At 43.1% G+C, this 23,173-nt stretch overlaps 1 protein-coding gene across 7 annotated transcripts in view; it reads left to right on the top strand.

Annotated features, from left to right (window-relative positions):
- Positions 1–600: 600 nt before the first annotated feature.
- Positions 601–23,173, top strand: part of SAV1 (salvador family WW domain containing protein 1) — a 94,979-nt gene continuing 72,406 nt past the window's right edge. For 6 of the 7 annotated variants that reach the window (XR_003856268.1, XR_003856271.1, XR_003856269.1 and 3 more), the window contains exons 1-2: positions 603–1,048; positions 6,127–6,582. Coding sequence is in view for 2 of the 7 variants with exons in the window: in XM_029598351.1 (XP_029454211.1) it covers positions 955–1,048; positions 6,127–6,582 (550 nt within the window). In the remaining 5 variants the exon portion in view is untranslated. Of the gene's footprint in view, positions 1,049–6,126; positions 6,583–23,173 lie in introns of all 7 variants that reach the window. The other variant, XM_029598352.1, reaches the window with a different exon arrangement.

The following is a 23,173-nucleotide window of genomic DNA, read 5'->3' on the forward strand; positions in this document are numbered from 1 at the left end:
TTATCTTAACCACTGGGTTACACAACTATAGTAGACCCAGTCTGAGATTTAATCTCACATTTTTCTGCATAGCTTGCCCCTTTTGTACTTCTCCAGACTTCATGGTTGACAAATACTGGTTTATATTCGCACTCAGGCGGGGACCCTAGGCTGACCGCAGGAAGAAAAAGCAGGTCCAATTTTTTTTTTTTTATTTTTCAAGGAATTTAAATCCTCCCGGCTAAGTCGAAGTACCAAACCAAACCGCTAACTATTACCAATTGGCTGGAGTGGCCGGGCGTTAAAATTTCCGGCATCTATTTAAACAAAAAGGGACGGTCTACGTGTTTATCACTCAAACGCTAAACTTTACGGTCGACGAAAGGACGCCGCTACTCTGCCAAGCGCGCGCGCGCTCCGGTCCCGGCAGCCAGTTTACACAAGCACTGCGCCATAACTCCCACCCGCAGCCCCTCTCAAAGTCCCGCTCATTTCCCTCGGCCGCGCCCCGCGGCCACTGCTCCAGGAGAAGGCGGGCCGGGGGGAGGGGAGGGGAGGGCGCGAGGTGACGTCACGGGGGCCCTGCCTGTTGCTGCGTGCGTCTCGTCTTTTCCCAGAATGCCAGGCGCGAGCGACAGGCTCGTAGGAAAGTTTGTGAGGGTAGGAGAAGAGACGGGAGGGGAGCGGCGCGTGCGAGCGGTGGTCCGCCGTGCGGGACGGAGCAGGGAGGAGCGACCGTGCGCCAGGCAGGAACAAAGCGGCTACGGAGGCGTAGAAGGAGCCTGGAAACAGTCTCCCTTGGTGAGGGGAGGGTTGCTTCGCATCCTTGCCCCTCTTTCTACCCTTCTTCCTGCTCCGACGGCTCTAGGAACTGGAGGCGAGTGAAAGCGAACCGTGTGGGAGCGGAGCGGGGTATGCGGCGGGCGGGGCGGCTGGAGAGAGGGGTGCCGCGGCAGGAGGCGCTCACCTGCAAGCATGCTGTCCAGGAAGAAAACCAAGAAGGAAGTTTCCAAACCCGCCGAAGTGCAGGGAAAGTACGTGAAGAAGGAAACGTCGCCGATGCTGAGGAGTGAGTATAAGCGCCGGGCTCCCACGGGACCGGGCCCGGGGTCACTGGCTTCTCTTTCCCGGTGCCTCATACGGTAGCATCCCTCTTAAGCTTTTATTATTGGCTCTTCTTCCTAGTTAACAGGAAAGACTTGTTTTCCTTGTTGGTGCTTTAAATAACTAAAAGGATGGTTGTTTATTTTTACCTACTTGAATCTGTGACATAAATGCGATGCAATCTGAACCAGCAATGGTAAATATAACCATGGAGGAATGATTTGAAGAAATGTATGTGAGGATGTCCAAAATAAAACCACATGTTAAAACTTAAGATACATTAAAGTACCTTAAAGGTATAGATGCAGAGAGCAAGAGGGTTTTGGGGGGAGGTTTAGTGGGAAAGCTGTACACCAGTTTTGTGACATGTCACCTGCATTGACTTGCAGCAGTGGTAATCCATACTGAGAATAAGCAATGACAAAAATGACTATAAGGCTGGTATGAGTATCGGTAGTATGTCACGTTGAATAATAGTTTACAGTGCCCCTATTGGGGGTAACACCGTAACGAATATAAATTATACTAATTTTCAAAGCTGACTTCTCTGTGCAAATCTGTTTTGAAAATTATCTCGGCAAACCGAAGTGCACACAGTTACAAATGTTTACTGCCTGCAATTTTGTCAAGAGAATTTACATGCACCTTTTTTTTTTTTTTTTGTCAAAATGTCCCAACCCCATCCATATTTCAACTCTTAGAATGCCCCTCTCCTTCATGCCTGTAAAAGCATACAACTACTGTATGTATGTGAAATCTGATGTATGCATTAAATCAAGCAACTTTCTAAAGGGCCATTTCTATGGATTAATTATTACTTTACCTGCAGACAGCTCTTTGAAAATTACCCGCCCTATGGCAATATATGCTACACAATTTTAGAGTTGCCAATAGCTTGGTTGAAAGCTCTTCTGTAGTCAGATTAGATCTGAACCAAACTCTAGAAACTTTTACATCTTTTGGGTGCACCTTTGTTTTGAATATAATCCCGAGTACTTGCATTACGTTTACATCAGGATTGACTGTATTTTGACAAGTTGTATTAATTAATTTTACTGTGAAAACTTCTATAAGTATTTTTTCAGATTTTGTTTTATTTCTCTCCTCTTCAAACCCCCCCCCCCATTTCCCCTTAATTTTACTTCTAAAAAAGAACTGAAATGTTTGAGTTGTATTCTGGGCCCCAAGTACATCGCCTTCATCACATAGTATATGGTAAAGACCATCAGTTTTATCCTAGCTACCAGCTGTAGAGGCTGGACCACCTGCTCCCTGTCCCAGTCACTTTAGGTTGAAATATCTTCTTGTGTACAGGAGCATACAAGTTTCCATGCTTAATACCCAGGCCATCCCACTCCATCATATATTTGCCACCAGGATCCATTTTAGGGATACATTCACTACAGCTATGCAAGTCCCCATGTAACTTTTTTTTTTTTTAAGTGAGGCACTTGCATGGGTGCAAAAGCATTTTTTATCCACTTCACTAGAATTGTGTACATGTGAGTATGAAAATAAAATTGCCCAGAAGAGTTCAAAAGCTCACAGAATCTTGGCAGTGTAGAAGCATAATCTGTAGGTGCAGCTTTGTGCATATTGACTCTTCCTGTTTTCCTGACCCCCACCCCACCATTGGTTGGAACATATAAAAGGTTGCTTTGCACATTCCCTCAGGGTATGTGCAGAGGGGAGAGAATAAGACAATAGCTGGATTAAAAAGAGGAGATTTGGTAAGAGTTAGTGGAAAGTTGAGGTAGGTGTTTAGTGACCTGTAGCTAAACAATAACAATGTTGTCATCCTAATTTTAATAAGTCATTTGTGTATTGTCTTTTTTGTTGTCTGGGTTTTCCATATTTGATACTTAACCCCCAACAGGTCTTATTTTTGGGGCAACCAGCATATAAAAATCAACCTGTTAGAAATTGTGTATGATGACTTATTTATTGGAATTCTGAAAAAAGATTAGGGTTAGTGAATTTGAAATCTTCTATGGTGTGCCTTTAATACAGACCTAGGTAACATATTTGCTGTTCAGCACATAGTTGAGTCTGGTACTGATACTTATACAGTTGTTGAATTTGTTACACTGTTGATTGTACTGAGAACAATTAGTTGATGTTCAAGTTACATTTTAATAAGTATTTGTTTTATTTCTTTAATACTGTTGCAATATATTTTAGTGTTTAAGTTTAAGGTAATTCTACTCTGTGCTAGTTGAGCATTTGTTCTTTTTTACCCTCCAAATCATTGACTAGTTGGTGTTCTAAATGCTGAGCCAGAATTGCTTCTGTCATCAGGGCAAAGGTAAAATTCTCATTGTTTTCAATATTAAAATCTTTAAAAAACAAAATGCTCAGACATCCTTTTATTAATCAAATAAGATCAAATGATGTAGCATATGAGCTTTTGAGACCTTATAGGTCCTTTTTTGAAGGAAGTATTAATTACTTTATTCTCAGGGGAGGGGTAGAAAAATCCTGAATACTTAAAATAGAGCTGCCCCCTACCCACCTCTTCAGCAAGCCTAGGGCCAGCCCTTTACTCTATAGATGAGGGGAAAAAAAGACAAGGATATGGAGGGAAGGGACCAGAGAGGAAAGAAGCCAAATAAGCAACAAAATAGAACCACAAGAAGCATGAAGAAATTAGAGGAGAAAAACAAATTTAATCATCTTCTAAAAATTTTAGCTGGCACCCAAGTTTGGAAATATTTTTCCACCTCTGCATATTCTTGTTAGTCCACTACTTCTGTTTTTGGTATATTGGGATACAGAGTTTGCCCTATTTTGAGGTTTTGTGTGTTTGTGGTCCTTCTAGGGGTTTTATAAGATTTGTTTTTCTAGGTGATTGATTATAGATTTGATAGCTTGAGAATATTTAATTCTGCTTTGTTCTATGGCTTTCTCAGTTTTATTTTATCCACAGTTCTACGTTTTTATATTGTCTTACTGTATTCCTGCCTGAACTTATAGTGGTAAGGTTTGTTATGAGTGTTATGTCTGCAAGTTTTCTTACTTTTGCTTTGTATAATTTTGTTACTGAATGTTTTATTGTATCCCTGCCTTGAACGTTTTGGAAAGGCAGTATACAAATATGTGAAATATGATGTGACCATTGCAGCTAATACCCAGTAATATAGTCCACTAACTTTTAATTGGGCAGGGTACATTGCTTGCTCCCTTTTTGGTTTTTCAGTATTGGGACAATCCAGTAGGATGTGAGGAGACAAGCAAGGGTATAAGGACTGAAGTTTTGCTGGGTGTGGAGCAGGACTACCACTGGGAAAAGCTTAAAAACATAAGAATTGCCATACTGGGTCAGACCAAGGGTCAATCAGGCCCAGTATACTGTTTCCAACAGTGGCCAATCCAAGTCACAAATACCTGGCAAGTATCCAAACATTAAATAAATCTTAAGCTACTATTGCTTATTTAAGAGCAGTTAATGGATTTTTTCTCTAGGAACTTATCCAAACCTTTTTTTAAACCCATTTACACTAACTGCTGTAACCATATCCTCTGGCAATGAATACCAGAGCTATTTGTTGAGTGAGAATTTTTTCAATGTTTTAAATGTGCTATTTGCTAACTTCATGGAGTGCCCACTAGTTCTATTATCTGAGAGAATAAATAACCAATTTACATTAACTTTTTCAAGTCCTTTCATGATTTTGCAGACCTCTATCATATTTCCCCTCAGTGGTCTCTTCTCCAAATTGAATAGCCCTAACTTCCTTAGCCTTATCTCATAGGTCAGCTCTTCCATGCCACTTATCATTTTGGTCATCCTTCTCTGCACTTTCTCCAGTGCAACTATATCTTTTGAGATGCAGCGACCAGAATTGCACACAGTATTCAAGATGCAGGCTCACCATGAAGCAATACAGAGGCATTATGACATCCATTGTTTTATTTGCCATTCCCTTCTTAATTCCTAACATTGTTTGCTTTTTTGATCACCACAGCACACTGAGCTGATGTCAATGTATTATCTACTACAATGCCCAGATCTCTGGGTGGTAACTCCAAGATAGAACCTAACATTGTGTAACTACAGCAAGGGTTATTTTTCCCTATATGCATCACTTTGCACTTGTCCATGTTAAATTTCATCTGCCATTTGGAAGCCCAATCTTCCAGTCTCACAAAGTCCTCCTGTAATTCATCACAATCTACTTGAGATTTAACTACTCTGCATAATTTTGTGTCATCTGCAGATTTGATCACCTCACTCATCGAACCACTTTCCATATCATTTATAAATATATTAAAAAGCACCAGTCCAATTACAGATCCCTGAGACACTCCACTGTTTACCTTTTTCCCACTGTGAATACAGACCATTTAATCCTATTCTGTTTCCTGTCTTTTAACCAGCTTGTAATCCACTAAAGGACATCTCCTCCTATCCCATGACTTTCGTTTTCTTAGCATCTCAAGCGGGACTTTGTCAAACACCTTCTGAAAATCCAAATACATTACATCTACCAGTTCACCTTTGTCCACATGTTTATTCACCCCTTCAAAAAAGTAGGAGATTATGAGGCAAGACTTCCCTTGGGTAAATCCATGCTGGCTGTGTCCCATTGAACCATGTCTTTCTAAATGTTTTGTGATTTTATTCTTTATAACAGTTTCCATGATTTTTCCCAGCACTGAAGTCAGGCTCGCCTGTCAATGCCATGTATGTTGAGTAGCACTGTAGAAGAGAAATAGTCTTTAATTTTCAAATTTGGGAAGTGTTTTTTCCAAAGGTATGTGCAAATCTGGAATGGCTGACCTACTGTGGTGTATGTTGACCATTACCCCATATGATATGGATCACTGTTGGACAGAAATACCTTTTAATCTAGGTGGTAGTCATGGTTTGTTTTTGTGGTTAACACCGACTGGATATCTGCCACGCTATTTGATGAAAGCTTTATTGACCTCTTATTTATGCTGGGTGGCATAGTCCTGTAAACCTAATCCAGTTGTAATGTTTTTATACTTTTCTCTTAAAGCTGTATGTATTGAATTTAAATTTTCTACCTTCTGTTACAGATCTCATGCCTTCTTTCATCCGTCATGGTCCAACCATTCCAAGGCGAACTGATATCTGTCTTCCGGATTCTGGTTCTTTAGCTTATGCTGCTACTGCTGGTGCTGCTGGGGAAAGTGCAGTTGCCAGAAACAAGAGTTTCCTGCGGACTCCAGTTCAAAGGCCACCACATGAAATTATTAGACGAGAAAGCAATAGATTGTCTGCGCCTTCTTATCTTGTAAGAAGTTTGGCTGATGTCCCTCGGGAATATGGCAGCTCCTCTCAATCCTTTTTAGTAGAGGCTAATTCAGTTGTGGAAAATGGAGATGCTGGTGCCCACTATCATTATGATCATTTCTATGATGCTCAGAGGAGACGGCCACCAGGTGATCGTGTGCATGAAGACTATAGGTGTTATGAGCACAGTAATGGTCACTTTCAGAGGATGCCACAGATTCAAGGAAGACACCCAGCAGGCAAGTGTAATTATACAGTAAGGCAACTTATTTATTTATATTTTTATATTCCACTTTTTTTGCACTTCAAAGTGTACATCAAAGCGGATTACAGTCAGGTAGTGTAGGTATTTCTCTATCCTCACAGGGATATAGAGTACCTGAGGCAACAGAGGATAAAGTGACTTGCCCAAGGTCACAAGGAGCAAAAATAGGATTTAAACCCTGCTCTCCCTGGGTCATAGCCCGCTGCTCTGACCACTAGGCTCCTCCTCCACTCCCCTTGTAGTACAGAAGTATATTTTCTTTTATCTCTTCACAGTCCTGTCAATTTAATGTCTCTAGTTATTTTGGGACTTTTTCTTTGATTGTTTTTAATTTTTGCTATTTAGCCACATGCCACTTCCCCAGTTGACCATGCTGTAATCAAACTAAGCATCTTGCAGAAAGGGCAGCGGTGATGAGAAGCCATCTAAGTGGCTTAACCCATTACTGCTGCCCAGCAGCCACATTAGACACCCCATGCAGCATTTTATTGTGAGCGTATTAACATGTCATTGCCTCCACTATCTCCCTCAGATTTGTAGTGGTATTAAAATGTATTCTCATCCTTTATTAGTTGAATCTAATATGTACTGTATTGTATTTAACATTTTATTCGTGTCATACATTCCTCTCCCAGGTCAGTGCAGGAATAAACAAGCAGCATTATGTAGCCTTGCACTCAGTTCTGTGTGTGCTGCAAATTGGGTTCTTTCTTTTAATAAAGAATCTGTTCTTTGCTTCAGAGCACATGTTCCTCCCAATATTAGTCCCTGCATTGGCAGCCCACCCAAATACTCTTTCTTTGTAAGTTAGCATCTACAATTCATGATATCAATAGCTCTTGGATTATTGTTAAATTATAATCCCTTATGAGCCTTCTAATCGGCAAATCAAAACCTTCGCAACATTCCCTTCCTGTGCTTAGTACATCTGATAGAAACCCATGAAAGTGCATTTCCCATTTCTGGGAGCTCCCTGCCACCCGAATTGTGCAACATGATAGATCACAAGTTGTTTAAAAAAGCTTTGAAAACATTCCTTTTTAAAAAAAAAAAAAAAAAAAAAAAAAAAAAGCTTTTGATTGTTAATTTCTTATTTGCTTTTTGTCTGCAGGCCAAGGGTACATTGGCATGTAATTTTTGTATATCTTTTCAAGCTTTTGCAATTTTCATGTGTTTCATCCTATTTTGTTTTGCATGTGCTTTTTGTTCCCTGCCCCGAACTAAGGGAGGTTGCGGGCTACAAAGCATTTAACATAAATACAGGACCGTTTCAATTAATGCTTCTACCATATTTCTTTATGTGTACAGTGTTGCAATTATCCAGACTTCAAAAGTAGTGCATGCACTCAAGACCACAGTACTTACTGTCTCTAATGAAGCATCTGCACAACAAGAATGTTAGGACTTCAAGGTTACTGACCTCTTAGGCATGGAATTTGAAGTTGACATGTTACTTGCTCTTTAGTTAGAAAACCAGTGGGAAAGCAGTTGGATTCTCTTGTAGCAAAGATACTAAGAATTGCACAAGAACTTAGAGTAAGCTTGCTTGGTAAAGTAGAAGAGTTCTGAAAACTACTGTAGCTTTCATTGTTTCTTGAAGCAGCAGTTAAATTATTATAATGCATTAAAATTCCTTTTTTCTTATTTCTATTTAGTAAAAGAGAAACATGAAATATTTGTTTTGAAAGCTCCTGTGTGGCCACAGCCATCATTAGATTTCTATAGGGACCCGTTTTTGTTTTATCTCCCAATTGATATTGCACTAATATATGGAAAGTATGAACGGAGCATAAGCAACTGCAAAGTAAACTCAAGGACGTAGATTTTGAAAGACAGAACATGGTTCTGCATTTCCTTTTCATCTGCTAGACCAGTCCATTACATTAGGGTTATCCCTCCTTCACAGTTTGACGGAGACAAGAGGATTCATGTCTTTTTATGATCTCACTGTGAGCTATGAAAGGAGTGGTCCTGGCCCAATGCCAATAGTCTGTCTCTGGCAATGATGGACATCTGACTTGGAAGACTTCCTACAAATGGGCCTGAACAAAGAACTGGCACTTGATCTTATGAAGACCAGATAGCAGCATTCATTAAAAAGGTCACCCATGAAGGACATGTTAAGATGCATTTCAAAGTCACAGGCTGTGTTTGGTGGAGATCTTTATCTAGGGATTTCACAAGGAAGGAGTTTTCAATAGTCTAGTATAGGCATCTCCATGTGTGTGAATTAGAATCCCTTCTAGCCCTCAGGATTAAGGCTGGCAGGAGAAAATAATCCACGACTAATAGGTATATTTTGGATTCTGGTGACATACTTATAGGAAGTAACATTTGTGAACAAGCTGTGGGGTATTGGGTGGCGACCAATAAGGGTAGGCAGCCTCTAAAGCCCCCCACAGTTGGAGAGATCTAGACAATATCATTGACCTGTCTATCGCCAGGTCAGCAGCACCAGTAGCACTCCAGGCTCACTCTACAGGAGCACAAGTCTCATACTGGGCAGAGTTGGATCAGCTCATTGGAAGGTATTTTCAAGGTAGCAGCCTAATCATCCTTACACCTGCTTGGCAGTAGAACCAGTTCCTGCCCATCTCCTTGATCAGGAATTCTATTCCTGCTATTTTCCCATCCCCAAGAAATTTAGGAAACTAATACAATCCTGGATTTAAGAAGTCTGCACAAACACATACTCCAGGAGAAATTCAAAACAAATTTCCTCCACACAATCCTCCCCTTTATCCAGAAGGGGGGACTAGATATGCACACTGGATCTTAAAAGATGCTTATGCTCACATTCTCATCCACCCCTCCTATTGGCATTACCTATGCTTTATGGTGGATTTTTCTCCATAACAGCACAAAGTACTCCCCTTTTGGCTTTGTTTCACCAAGGGTTGCCACCAAATTCCTAACTATAGTAGCAGTGTATCTATGCTGCCAGGGCATCCAGGTCATCTTTTTACCTGGACGACTGGATTGCGACTGTGAATTACCAGGAGAGCATTCTAACCTCCCTAGAAAAATCAGTATGTCTGCTACAGTTGCTCTGCTTCCTAATGTATTTTGAGAAATCTACTCTAATTCCATCTTAGAAGATCAAGTTTGTTAGGGCATGGATAGATTCTCTGCAGAAGAGAGCTTTCCTTCAGATCAAGCACAAACTCTGAACATTGTTCCACAATCTGTGAAACACAGATCAGTGAACTGCCAGAGAGATGCTGGTGGTTCTCTGTCACATGGCAGCAATCGAATTAGTATTGCTGATCCACCTGCACTACATCTCCTACAGTGGGGCCTTCATTTCCAATGGGACCAGCTAACTCGGCCCCTCCAGCCAAAGTGGAGATTTCATAAGAAATAAAACAGGAATTGAATTGATGGATGGACCCCCTCACGCTACAGAAAGGAGCACAACTATGACTAGCTCCCCACCAAGTAACCTTGGCAACTGATGCCTCCACAAAGGTTTGAGGTGCCAAAACAGGCCCTTTTTGAACTCAAGGGACATGGTCATTCCAAGAGAAACACATTTAAATCCATTTCCTTGAGTTGAGAGCGATAAGGTATGCTCTAACAACTTTCACTAGCTTCCTTCAAGGGAAGAGCATTCTTGTTCAGACAAACAATTAAGTAGTCATGTTCTACATGAACAAATAAGGAGGCACAGGATCTTGGACTCGGTGCCAAGAAGTGATAACATTGGAAGTAGGCATGCAAACATCAAGCTGTACTGCAAGTGACCTCCCTTCCCAGAATCGCCAACACGTTAGCAGATTGCCTTAGTAGAATCTTTTGTCCACACTAATGGTCCCTTCAGCAGTCAACAGTTGACAGCCTATTCATTCTATCGGTATTTCTAGCAATTGACCTATTTGCATCAGAACAAATAAACTAGAAAATATTTTTGCTCCATTCTTCCCAGCAAACTCGGATCTACTCGGCATGTTTTTCTGCTTGACTGACATGCAGATTTCATTTACTCTTTTCCATCAGTTCTGCTAATAGCCAGAACGGTGCAAAAAGTACAGAAGGACCGGGCCCGTCTAATCCTTATAGCTCCACTGTGACCCAGACAAGTCTGGCTTGCATATCTAGTTCAGCTCTGCAGTCGTCATCCTGATTCCTCTCAGGTCAGATCCATACTTAATGCAAGAAGAGCGATGTCAGTCTTTTTCACCCAAACCTTCCCTCCCTCAAACTGACAGCATGAATGTTGAGCGCTCGGTGATAAACAAATTGTCCTACCCAAAGAAGTTGAGGACATGACAGTTTCCAGGCAGACACTATTAACTAGAACTTATGGATTTAAGTGGAAAAGGTTTGCCACCTAGTGTCACCTCAGCGCAAAGATCCATTCACATATAAACCAAAAGAGCTACTGATTTATTTGCTTTGATTCAGGCCTTGCCAATTCATCTGTAAGTGCATCTCAGTGCTGTAGGCTTACCCTTGCTTTGTACATGGTGAGCTGTTATCCTTATCCATCCATCCTTGTGGGCTTGTGGCCTATATGCAATCAGAAACTATTCAGATCCCTTCACTTTTTCCACATTTTAAGTTATAGCCACATTCTAAAATGGATAATCACATTTTTCCTCCTCAATCTACATACAATATCTTATAACAAAGCAAAATCAAGTTTGTAGAAATTTGTGCAAATAAAAAAAAAAATCACATTTACATAAGTGTTTAGACCCTTTTCTATGACACACAAAATTGAGCTCAGATGCATCCTGTTTTCCATTGTTCATCCTTGATGTTTCTCTAACTTGGAGTCCACCTGTGGTAAATTCAATTGGAAAGGCGCACACATGTCTATATAAAATTCCACAGTTGACAGTGTATGTCAGCAAAATCAAAGCCATAAAGTTGAAGGAATTGTCTGTAGACCTTGAACAGGATTGTGTTTAGGCACAGATCTGAGTAAAGGTACAAAAATATTGCTGCAGCATTGAAGGTTCTTCCCCCTGTTCTCCTCCTTGCTCAGTGTACTATTATGACGTTTGTCCCACTCCGTAGGGGGTTGAGGGACGTGGGCAGCCTGAATGGTTGAGCAGCCTCTGTAAGCTAGGCCCCGCTGTGAGGCTTTTTTGCTGCATGGCAGGTGGTGGGCCTCAACGGCGTTTCACACACTTTAGGCTGCTCTGTACAGGATTGTCTGTTCAGTGTATGCATCTAGCTGTGTGTCCAGTTTTTGGGTGCTTAGGCAAGTCTGGTAGTCTGTGTCTAAGTTAAGCAGATGACCACTTAAGGCGCCGCTTAACTATGCGCACAAGTTGAGGGTTGCTGTGCACTTAATATTTTTTTATGACGCCTATTCTGGAGATGCCTAGGCAGTGGGATGCCTAAAAACAAAAGCTAGACACGCTTCCAGCTGCAATCAGCATGCTGCTGCTATAATTGTGCCTATATCTAAGAAACCTAAGCGCCTTTCTCTTTGCACTGCCTGTCATATTCGGGCATCTCAACCAGGAGTGCCTGCTGACTTGTGCCAGCGCTGTTTGGAGGCTCAGGGAGAATTGCCTTCCTCTGATTTCACTAAGCCTGGTTCTTTGCAGCCAGATATAGGTCTAGGTAAAGACTTTTCAGGTTGGGCGCCTGATTTTGGAATGCCCCTAACTGGTTCTTCACCAGGGGAAGGCAGCTTAGTGAGTATGCCTCAGGTACCTCCTGGTCTGGATACTTCTATGCTTTCATGTGTAGAATTTTTCCAGAGATTACAATCCTTTCTACAGGCGCAGTCCTCAGCCCTGTCCAGTGCTCCCAGATCAGAGTTTCAGGTGCAAACCTTGCCTGGAAGGTAAGCGCAGGAGTACTCCTAGAGTGGCAGCAGGCCTACCTGCTAGAGATCTGGATGGAAATGATGATGATGCCGATCCGGACTCTCTTGAGGATGGTGAAATTCCTCTGGGATTAGAACCGTATAGGACTGTTCTACAGTTCTTTGATAGAGATGAACTGCTGGCCCTGATTTCCCAGACCTTGAAAATTCTGGGAGTTCCTGGGGCAGATTTTCATGTCTGAGCCAAAGAAAAATCCCATTTTGGTTTTTCTGTGTAAAGTCTCTTGTTTTTTCCCTGTGATGGATGCCAATCAATTCTTGATTGTTCCTGAATGGGGCACCCCAGAGGCTAATTTCAAAGGAGGTTGGGTTTTGGAAGGCCTGTAGCCTCTGGATCCAGTGGTGAGAGAGCTTTTAAGTTTTCTGAAGGTGGATGCACTTGTATGTGCAGTCTCTAAGCAGACGACTATCCCTGTAGAGGGAGGAGTGGCCTTGAAGGATGTACATGATAGGAGGATTGAAACTATCCTTAAGCAGGCATTTGAAGCAGTGACAATGACTTTACAAATAGCCTCATGTTCCCTGGTGGCTTACTCCTGTTTACGTCTTGCTCTTTCTCCCTCTCTCAGGAGGCTGACTCTGGGGTGAATTCCAAAGTAGTTATGGAACCAGCAGCCGCCTTTTTGGAAGATTCAGGCTGCAATTTGGTCCGCACCTCAACCACAGGGGTGGCTTTGGTAATAGTGGTCAGCCATCAGTAATGGCTGAGAAATTGGTTGGCTGATGTGACCTCCAAGGCTAACCTCACAAAATTGCCCTTTAAAGACTTGCTTTTGTTTGGGAGCAAGTTGGAGAAAATAGCCAGTATGTGGGGTGAATCACCAGTTCCTCGATTACCAGAGGATAACAAGCAGACGCCATGCTCCTTTAGCATGAGAGGTCGTGCTAGGTGATCCAAGTGGTTTCGACCCTATAGAAGAGCAACCTTTTAGAAGACTTGACCTTTTGTTAGGTCTCTGTCCTTCTGTCCCAGGCAGCCCAGAAGGGGCTTGGGTAGTGGATCCTCCCAAGTCTCCCCTGAGGACCAGGAGATAAGGGGACACCTCTCTATCAAAGGTGGGTCAAGATCACATAGGATCAGTGGGTCCTGGAGGTAATACGAGAAGGATATATACTGGAGTTTCACAGTATTCCTCGGGACTTGTTTGTGGTCTCTCCCTGCCACTCTCCACAGAAGCAGGCAGTGGAGGATACATTGGTAAGGCTCCTCAGTCTGAGGGCTGTGATTCCAGTGCCCACATCTCAAGAAAATACAGGGCGATTCTTTTATTTCATTGTGTCCAAGAAAGAAGGACACATTCTGGATATCAAGGTTGTCAACAGTCCCATGCGAGTGATGTATTTTCACTGGAGACCTTGCACTCTGTGACGACTGTTCAATCGGGAATTTCTGACCTCTTTGGACTTGTCTGAAGCGTAACTTCACATTCCCATTTGACTAGAGCATTAATGCTTTCTGCAGTTTGATAATGGAGTCCCAGAACTGCAGTTTCGTGCACTGCCTTTTGGTCTGGTCACTACTCCCAGAACCTTTTCCAAGGTGATGGTGGTAGTTGCGGCAAAGTTGAAGGATGGTATCCTAGTACACCCATATTTGGATTCTGGCTGATTCGAGCTAAGTCACTGGAGGAGAAACCTCCTGGTGACCTGCAAGGTGATCTCTCTGTTGCAGGAGCCTGGCTGGGTTTTGAACCTGGTCAAGAGCAGTCTTCAGTCTGCTCAGTCATTGGAATACCTTGGGCTTCAGTTCGACATAAAGCAGGGCAGTGTTTTCCTGCCACAAGCTCATATTCAGAAGTTGATGGCACAACTGTCTTTGAACGCTCTACGCCTGACTGCATGGTCTTCCTGCAGGTTCTTGTCTTAATAGTGGCACCTCCCTGGAAGTGGTACCATGGGCGAGAGTGCATATGCGTCCTCTTCAATGCTCCCTGTTGTCTTGGTGGAACCCGTAGTCTCTGGACTACTCAATTCAGCTCCATCTGCCGATGGAGATCTCCTCCTCCCGACTGCAGTGGTGGCTACAGCCAGATCTAAGAAGGGAATTTCCCTAGTACCACTGGACTGTAGTAGTGATGACAGATATGAGCCTACATGGTTGGGGAGCTCACAGTCAGGAGCTGACAGCTTAAGGACGCTGGGATGCAGAAGCCTCTCTGGAACATCAATTGTTTGGAAGCCAGAGTGGCCCAGCTTGCATGTTTGCAGTTTGGCAACAGGCTGCAGGGTCGAGCGGTTCGGATAGTGTCGGGCAAAACGACTGTGGTTTGCATAAATTGGCAGGGTGGTACCAAATGCCAATAAGTGTCGCAGGAAATCAACTTATGGAAGGGGCCAACCTACATCTCTAGCTGATCTTAGCCTCGCATATTGTAGGAATAGACAATATAACAGTAGACTTTCTCAGGGGAAGTGTGGACCCAGGAGAATGGGTGCTATCAAACGAGGCATTTTAACTGATTGTGGATTGCGGGGGTTTCCATTTCTAGACCTGCTAGCTGCTACTTGCAATGTGAATGTTCCACGCTTCTTCAGTTGCAGGAGAGATCTGAAGTCGCTGGGGATAGATGCCTTGGTGCAGGTGTGGCTGGAAGAGAAGTTGCTATATGCCTTTTCTCCATGACCCATGTTGAGCATATTAGTCTGAAGGATCAAGCACCACAGAGGGATGGTGCTCTTGGTTGCTCCAGATTGGCTCAGGAGACCATAGTATGCAGATCTGTGGTGGCTCCTAGTGTAATTGTTCCTTCGGCTTCCAGCGGATAGGGATCTGTTGTGGCAGGGCCCTATTCTTCACAAAGATCAGACTCTATTTTGTCTTACGGTATGGCCCTTGAAAGAGCTTGCTTGCTGAAACATGGATACTCTGCAGCAGTAATTTCCACCTTTCTAAGAGCTAGAAAGTTCTCCATTTCCTTTGGCCTATGTGTGGGTTTTGGCACGTGTTTGAAGGCCCGGTGTGACGATCGAGGTACTCTTCCTTGTTCAGTCAAGATTCCACTCATTTTGGAATTTTTACAGGATAGCTTGAATAAAGGCTTATAACACACTCAAAACCTACATTGCTATATCCATTACAATGAAAAAGCTTGGCACTTAATTCCTTAAAGGTACAAGTAATGGCTTTCGCCTGTTTCAGAGATCAAGTGAATGGTGGATCCTTGTCGGCTCATCCTGATGTGGCCCATTTCTTGAAAGGAGTGAAACAACTTCGTCATCCTTTCCGTTGTCCTTATGGAGTCTTAATTTGGTATTAGATTTCTTAGCAGACCCTGTGTTTAGACCAATGCGTAACCTGAACTTGAGGCTACTGACCTCAAACTGTTTCTTGTGGCAATTTGTTCTGTGCGTAGGGTTTCCGAACTGCAGGCCTTGTCTTGCCGAGAGCCATCCCTCTGAGTGCCTCCAGGGGTGGTCCTTCTTTTCTACTGAAGGTGATCACTGACTTTCACTTGAATCAGTCCATCTCCCTGGCCTCTCTGGACAAAGAGAAAGATGTTGGAGTATCATCTGTTGCAACCCTTGGATGTCAAACATTGTCTGCTATCTGGAGGTTACTAAGTCTTTACAGAAGATGGATTGCCTGTTTTGTGCTTACAGCAAAACTAGGCATCGAGAACTGGCCTCACGGGCTACTATAGCTCACTGGTTTAAGGAGGTAGTCAGGACTGCATTGATACTGGGAAGACGCTACCTACTCAGATCAGGGCTCATTCCACTAGAGCTCAAGCAGAGTCATGGGTAGAAATGAAATTGTCTCCTGTCGACATTTGCCAAGCTTAGACGTGATACTCATTACAAACTTTTTTTTCCAAGTATTATTGTCTGGATGTGCAAGCCTGGGAGGATGCAGCCTTTGCACATGTGGTTTTGACTGGACTGCAGGCAGCCTCCCACCCTGTTTGGGAGTGGCTTGGGTACATCCCACTTGTTCTGGATTCATCTGACTGGATGCTAAGAAATGAGAAATTACTACTTACCTGATGATTTACTTTCTTTAGGACAGTCGGATGAATCCAGCTTCCCTCCCTTGGCTGCCGAATGGTTGTATTATGGTCCTCCATGTCTACATGTTATAGGGATTACTGGTAAGTGTTCAGCATCTAGGCTAGTGTTGCATTTTTGTCTGAACTCAGTTTTGCCTGTTGACTGAGTATTAAAATGTTTATATGTTTAATCAAGTTTTGCTAGTCTGTCCACAGTTGCTTTGGAAGATAATGCTGGCAGGCTGATGTCATTGCAGGGGTATATATAATACTGTGATGTCAGTTTGCTCCAACTCATTCTGCTGGTAGAAGTGCAATAACCACTTGTTCTGGATTCACTTGTCTGTCCTAAAGAAAAGGGAATTAGGTAAGTAGTAACTTCTCATTATGGTAGTGGCCATATGGAAGCCGCTCCTCAGTAAAAGGGACGTGACAGCCTGCTTGGAGTTTGCCAAAAGGCACTTAAAGGACTCTCAGAACATGATAAACAAGATTCTCTGGTCTAAAGAAAAAGATTGAACTCTTTGACCTAAATGCCAAGCGTGATGTTTGGAGGAAATCAGGCACTGCTCATCACCTGGCATCACCAAGCAGCCATACTACCAGCCAGTAGCTCAAAGCCACCATTTATTTTTTTCTCTTCTAGTTTCTGAAAGGTGTAAGCTCATACTCTGGTACAGAAAGGCAGAGAACCCATATCCAGAGAGAAAGAGAAACAGGTACCTCATACTTGGACATGTACCCTACTCCCAGACCAACAGAGTGAAGCAGATGCCCGGACAGACACACAGCACCCCACATGCAGACACATCTCTCACAGAGAGACAAATTAAAACTTCCAGATAGGCACAAAGACATGGGAATACCACACCTAGACGGAAAAGCACAGATACAGAAAATCATAGACACAATACGAGACAGAGACACAGGCAGGCAGCCCCAAAGCACCCCAGACAAATACACACTCCACACCACACTGGTAAAAACTTAGATGCCACCAAAGGAACTGTGGGGAAAAAAAATCCCATCCCATCCTGCCCAACATTTGTGTGCACTTTTCTCATTAATTTTTCCTATTTCTGTTTTCTTTTAGTTTGCTTCTTTTTTTTTAATTTGCTTAACTATTTTACACTTTTTCTCTCCCCTCCACTTCCTTTTTGCCCATTCTCCTTCCCAATATCATCACTTCTTTTCCCCAGCGGGTACCAGCTGTGATGTCTCTCCTTGGGTAAGAACCTGGCAAGCAGCCTCCCAGGCTCTTCCTGGATTGTGGAAGACTGCAGTGGCTGTTCCCATGTTCAATTCTGCTGCAGAATAAGCAGCTCTTCTCCCTGGCCCACTAAAAGAGACACATGGCTTAGTCATGGCATGCTTACAGTGATGGTGTCATGTGGCAGCTCCCTCCCTCCTGAGCTTGCAGTGCCTCCACGGCACTGACACTCAATATAATAGCCATTTTTTTTTCTTTCCTGATTGGGCAGTCAGTGTGCCCCACTTCAGGATTGTTCAAGCCCCCCAGTTTGTTCACCCCTGACCTAGCAAATACCATCCCTACCATGAAGCATGGTGCAGCATCATACTGCGGAGATGTTTTTCAACTGCAGGACTAATCAAGATCGAGGGAAAGATTAAGGAAGCAAAGTATAGAGATCCTTGATGAAAACGTGCTCCAGAGCACTCTGGACCTTAAACTGGGGTGATGATTCACATTCCAACAGGAAAGCAACCCTAAGCACACAGCCAAAACCATGCAGAAGCAACTTTGGGACAAGTCTGTGAACGTTCTTGAGTGGTCCAGCCAGAGCCCAGACTTAAGTTCTTTGGAGAGACCTGAAAATAGCTGTACATTAACATTCCCCATCCTACCTGTCAGAGCTTGAGAAGAATGGGAGAAAATCCCCAAATCCAGGTGTGCCAAGATTGTAGCATCATACCCAAGAAGACTTGACTCTGTAATCACTGCAGAAGGTGCCTAAATGAAGTTCTGAGTAAATGGTCTGAATACTTATGTAAATGTGATATTTCAGTTTGCTTTTTTAATTAATTTGCACAAATTTCTACAAACCTGATTTCACTTTGTCATTATGGGGTATTGTGTGTAGATTGAGGACAAAAATACATATTAATTTTAGAATAAGGCTATAATGTAACAAAATGTGGAAAAAGTCTAAATACTTTCTGAATACATTGTTGTAAAATCTCCTATTTCATGGGAGGTGAATGTGGTCCTAGCACAACTGATGAAGCCACTCTTTGAACCTTGGAGATGGCTTCTCTCAGGGTTCTGGCATGGAAAGTAATATTCTTTTTAGCAGTAACTTAAACTAAGAATCAGCAAATTTCAATCTTTAATTCATTATCTTCCTTGTATGCAATTCTTCCACAATGGTGGTAGTCCATATCCACCCAAAGGTTGTCAACTTTCCATATTAATCAAGCTATCATGGTTCCTACATTCTTTTCAAGGCTGTATGTGCATGAAGGTGTGAGAGCCCTTTTGGACTGTAAAATGCTTTGGCTTACTATAAAAACACCATAGCCTCACCGTCAAGCTTCCCAACTATTCGTCTCTTATGATCCCAACAGAGTGGGAATAGCAGTGGCCAAACATACATTGTCCAACTGACTAGCAGACTGCATTGCATACTGCTGTAAGTTGGCAAGCATTCAGATTACAGACTCCATCAAGACTCATCAGGTTAGAGCCATGGCTGCAGCGGTAGCTCATCTGCAAGCCGTGTGTCTTAAAGATAATTGCAAACCTGTGACATGGTCGTCAGTTCACTCCTTTTGTTCAGATAATAATGGGGCATGATCTTTCAAACACAGTAAATTCAGACAAGCAGCTTTGTGTAGCCTCTTCACCCAGTAGTCTACTTTCAATGCTGGGGACCAAGTTACCTATTCAGCAGATGCTCCATTTCAACCATAAGCTTGGGACTCCCAATATGTTCTGGCTAATTCAGCCCTGTTTATTGATTTAGGAAAAAGCAAGTTTGCTTAACATAAATGGTGTTTTCCTTAGATAGTAGGATGAATTAGCCATACTAAATACTTGCCCACCTTTTTGGAGTCAACTACCTACGTAGACTTAGCTCTAAAATTGCCTCAGGGGACTCACGAGGCAATACCTGAGCAGGAATTCCTGCACATGCTCATTAGCTATGAGAGGTCTGTTCATTGCCTCTGTATGGATGTCTAATTAATCTATCTGTGGGAAAACACTGTTTGCAGTAAGAACTTGCTTTATATATGCCTTTTGGGAGTGCCTCATATGTTGTTCCTTCAACAAAATCCTCGCTTCATAAACGTACCATATCTACTGCTGGCCCCATTCAATGGAACGCGCTCCCGCCAGATATCCGTCTAGAGACCTGCCACTCTACATTCAAAAAGAAACTTAAAACCTGGCTCTTTAAACAAGCTTTTACAGGACCATAAGCACTTTTCTCCCAACAGCCAGCAAGAGTTACTCTTCCTCATCGCATCATCATCATCGCATTCCCCAGGTTCTATACTTCTACTCATCTACTCTTCTACTTGACTCTGTATCCAATCTCTTGCTGCAGGTCTCATGTGACATCTACTGTTTTCCTTTTATGTTTCTTTTTGTTTATTCTGCTAAATGAGACTTGTTAGCCAATACGTTTACATTACAATGTTAATTTTGATCTAGTTTACCCTGTTCCAAGTTCCTTAACCTTGTTCTATGTAATGCCTCTAGGCAAAAAATTATGTTCTGTTTCAATGTAAACCGATGTGATCTGTATTTCATACAGGAACACCGGTATAAAAAAAATCTAAAAATAAATAAATATATGCTATGAATAGAATTCCTTAGATTGAAAGTAAATTTAGCATATTTCAGATAATATAAACACTTTAGGTAAATCAGAAACAATTTTGTCACTTTGAACTTGTGTACATTTGCAGGTTGTGTGGTATAGTGTCATTGTCTTTAAACTAAATTTTGTCCAAGCTATCCTAAATTTACCAATGTTTCCGGTGATATTTTTCAACAGTTTATCAGTGCTTTTTAAGGGCTGTAAATTAAAGAACTTCAGTTTGTAACTATCAGAACTATTGAGGTTCGGCTATCAAGGACCACTCTAGATGGAAGATGATGTGTACCTGGAGAGGCTAGCTCTGAGGAGTGATGGAGTGCAGTGGCTGGACAGGAGCCTGGAGAGAGATGTGTAGCAGGGCCTCATAGTGGATAATGCATTGAAATTGTTGGCTCAGTGTGCTGCAGCAGTCAAAAAAGCAAACAATGTTAGGAATTATTAGGAAGGGAATGGTGAATAAAACGGAAAATGTCGTCATGCCTCTGTATTGCTCCATGGCGAGACTACATCTTGAATACTGTGTACAATTCTGGTCAACACATCTCAAAAAAGATATAGTTGCGATGGAGAAGATACAGAGAAGGACGACTAAAATGATAAAGGGCATAGAACAGTTCCCTATGAAGAGACTAAAGAGGATAGGACTATTCAACTTGGAGAAGAGACGGCTGAGGGGGGATATGATAGAGGTATTTAAAATCATGAGAGGTCTAGAATGAGTAAATGTGAATCGGTTATTTACTCTTTTGGATAATAGGACTAGTGGGCACTCTATTAAGTTAGCATGTAGCACATTTACAACTAATCGGAGAAAGTTCTTTTTCACTCAACACACAATTAAACTCTGGAATTTGTTGTCAAGGGATGTGGATAGTGCAATTAGTGTAGCTGGGTTTGGATAAGTCCTTAGAGGAGAAATCTATTACCTGCTATTAATCAAGTTGACTTAGTAATAGCAGTGGCTGTTTTCTCTCATCAGTAGCATGGGTTAGACTTGGGTTTTGGGTACTTGCCAGGTACTTATAACCTGGATTGGAAACAGGATGCTGGGCTTGATGGACCCTTGGTCTGACCCAGAATGGCATGTTCATAGGGTCCGCATCAGAGGTCAGCCAAATACCACTTCTGTGGGGCAGATGCTGAGAAAGTTGTTGGACCAGCAACAGTGTGCCTTTTGGGAGTGCCTCATATGTTGTTTTCAGTTTGGATCATGCCCACTCCTGGTCCAGTCAGTCTGCTGCAGAGGCATATCTAGTTCTCCCTAGTGTAGAGGGTAAATTTGCTAGGACTCTCTCTGGAGAGCCAGCAGCCTCTGTTGCTCTGTGGTAGGTTCACAGCTTACAACTTCCAGGGTTCAAATCCTGTTGTCCCTGATAGCATGCACAAGTTAGGCAGGTACCTTTTTTATTTAAGAAATTGGGCCTCATTTTGCAAGTTATCCTATGGGCACAGAAATGAGAACTCAATCCTTTACATTGGCTTGCCTAATAGTTGAACAGTTCTCTAGGTATCCACAGACTACACCATTGTTTTGCATGGAGTTGTCTGCAGATTTCCATGGACCCCATACATTTCAGTAGGGATGTGAATCGTGTGCCCGATCGTCTTAAGGATCAGGTTCGGCTGGAGGGAGAGAAAAATCTGATCGGTGGAGATGTGAATCTGAATCTGTTCAGATTCACATCGTTAATTTTTTTTTTAGTGAGGCCCGACCCTTTAAAATTGACCCCTTACCTTCCACCACCCTCCTGAACCCACCCACCAAAACTTTTTACGAGTACCTGGTGGTCCAGTGGGGGCACGGGGACCGATCTACCGCTCTCGGGCCATCAGCGCCATTTTGGCTGCCACTCAAAAATAATGCCGATGGCCCGATTTTAAAAAAAAAAACCAAAACCACCCAACCCTTTAAAAATGACCCCTTAGCTTCCCCCACCCTCCCGATTCCCCCCCCCCCCAAAACATTTTAAAATTACCTGGTGGTCCAGTGGTGGTCCCGGGAGCGATCTCCTGTTCTCGGGCCGTCGGCTGCCAGTCATAAAGATGGTCCGATGGCCCTTTGCCCTTACCATGTGACAGGGTATCCGTGCCATTGGCCGGCCCCTACCATGTGACAGGGGCCGGCCAATGGCACGGATACCCTGTCACATGGTAAGGGCAAAGGGCCATCGGCGCCATCTTTGATCACAATCTTGGACTCCTTCCTTTCGCGGTAGACTGCCTCAATGTTCGGGGACGTCACATGCTTTTACCTCCAATAAGACGACACAATGAAGAGGCGCCGACCATTCCTTCACTCCGCGCATCGGGGGTCGGCTGTCCCTGATTCTGGAGAAGTGGGTCAAGATAATATCGGACCAGTGGGTCCTTGACATTAGTCACGGTTACGTTTTGGATTTTGCTCGTCCGCTCCGTGACCTGTTCCTGATATCTCCCTGTGGTCCTCCAGAGAAGCAACAGGTGATAGCACAGATGTTGTATCGCCTTCGAGAACTGGGAGCGGTGGTCTCAGTTCCTCCTGTGCAACGTTATACCGGTCGATATTCAGTTTACTTCGTAGTTCCGAAGAAGGAAGGTACGTTTCGTCCAATTCTGGATTTGAAGCAGGTCGACAGAGCCCTCCGCGTCCCACGTTTTCGGATGGAGACGCTCAGATCTGTGAATGCAGCCGTCCACAAGGGAGAATATTTGGCTTCTTTGGATCTAACAGAGGCGTATCTTCACATAGCAATTCAGGAGCATAATCAGAGGTTTCTGAGGTTCATGGTTCTGGGGGAGCATTATCAGTTTTGCGCCCTTCCATTTGGTCAGGCGACAGCCCCCAGAATGTTTACCAAGGTGTTTGGTAGTTGTCGCAGCGTACGTTTGTTGCCAGGGGATTGGTATGAG

Source organism: Rhinatrema bivittatum, chromosome 4 (genome assembly GCF_901001135.1).
Source record: "Rhinatrema bivittatum chromosome 4, aRhiBiv1.1, whole genome shotgun sequence".
NCBI lineage: Eukaryota > Metazoa > Chordata > Amphibia > Gymnophiona > Rhinatrematidae > Rhinatrema > Rhinatrema bivittatum.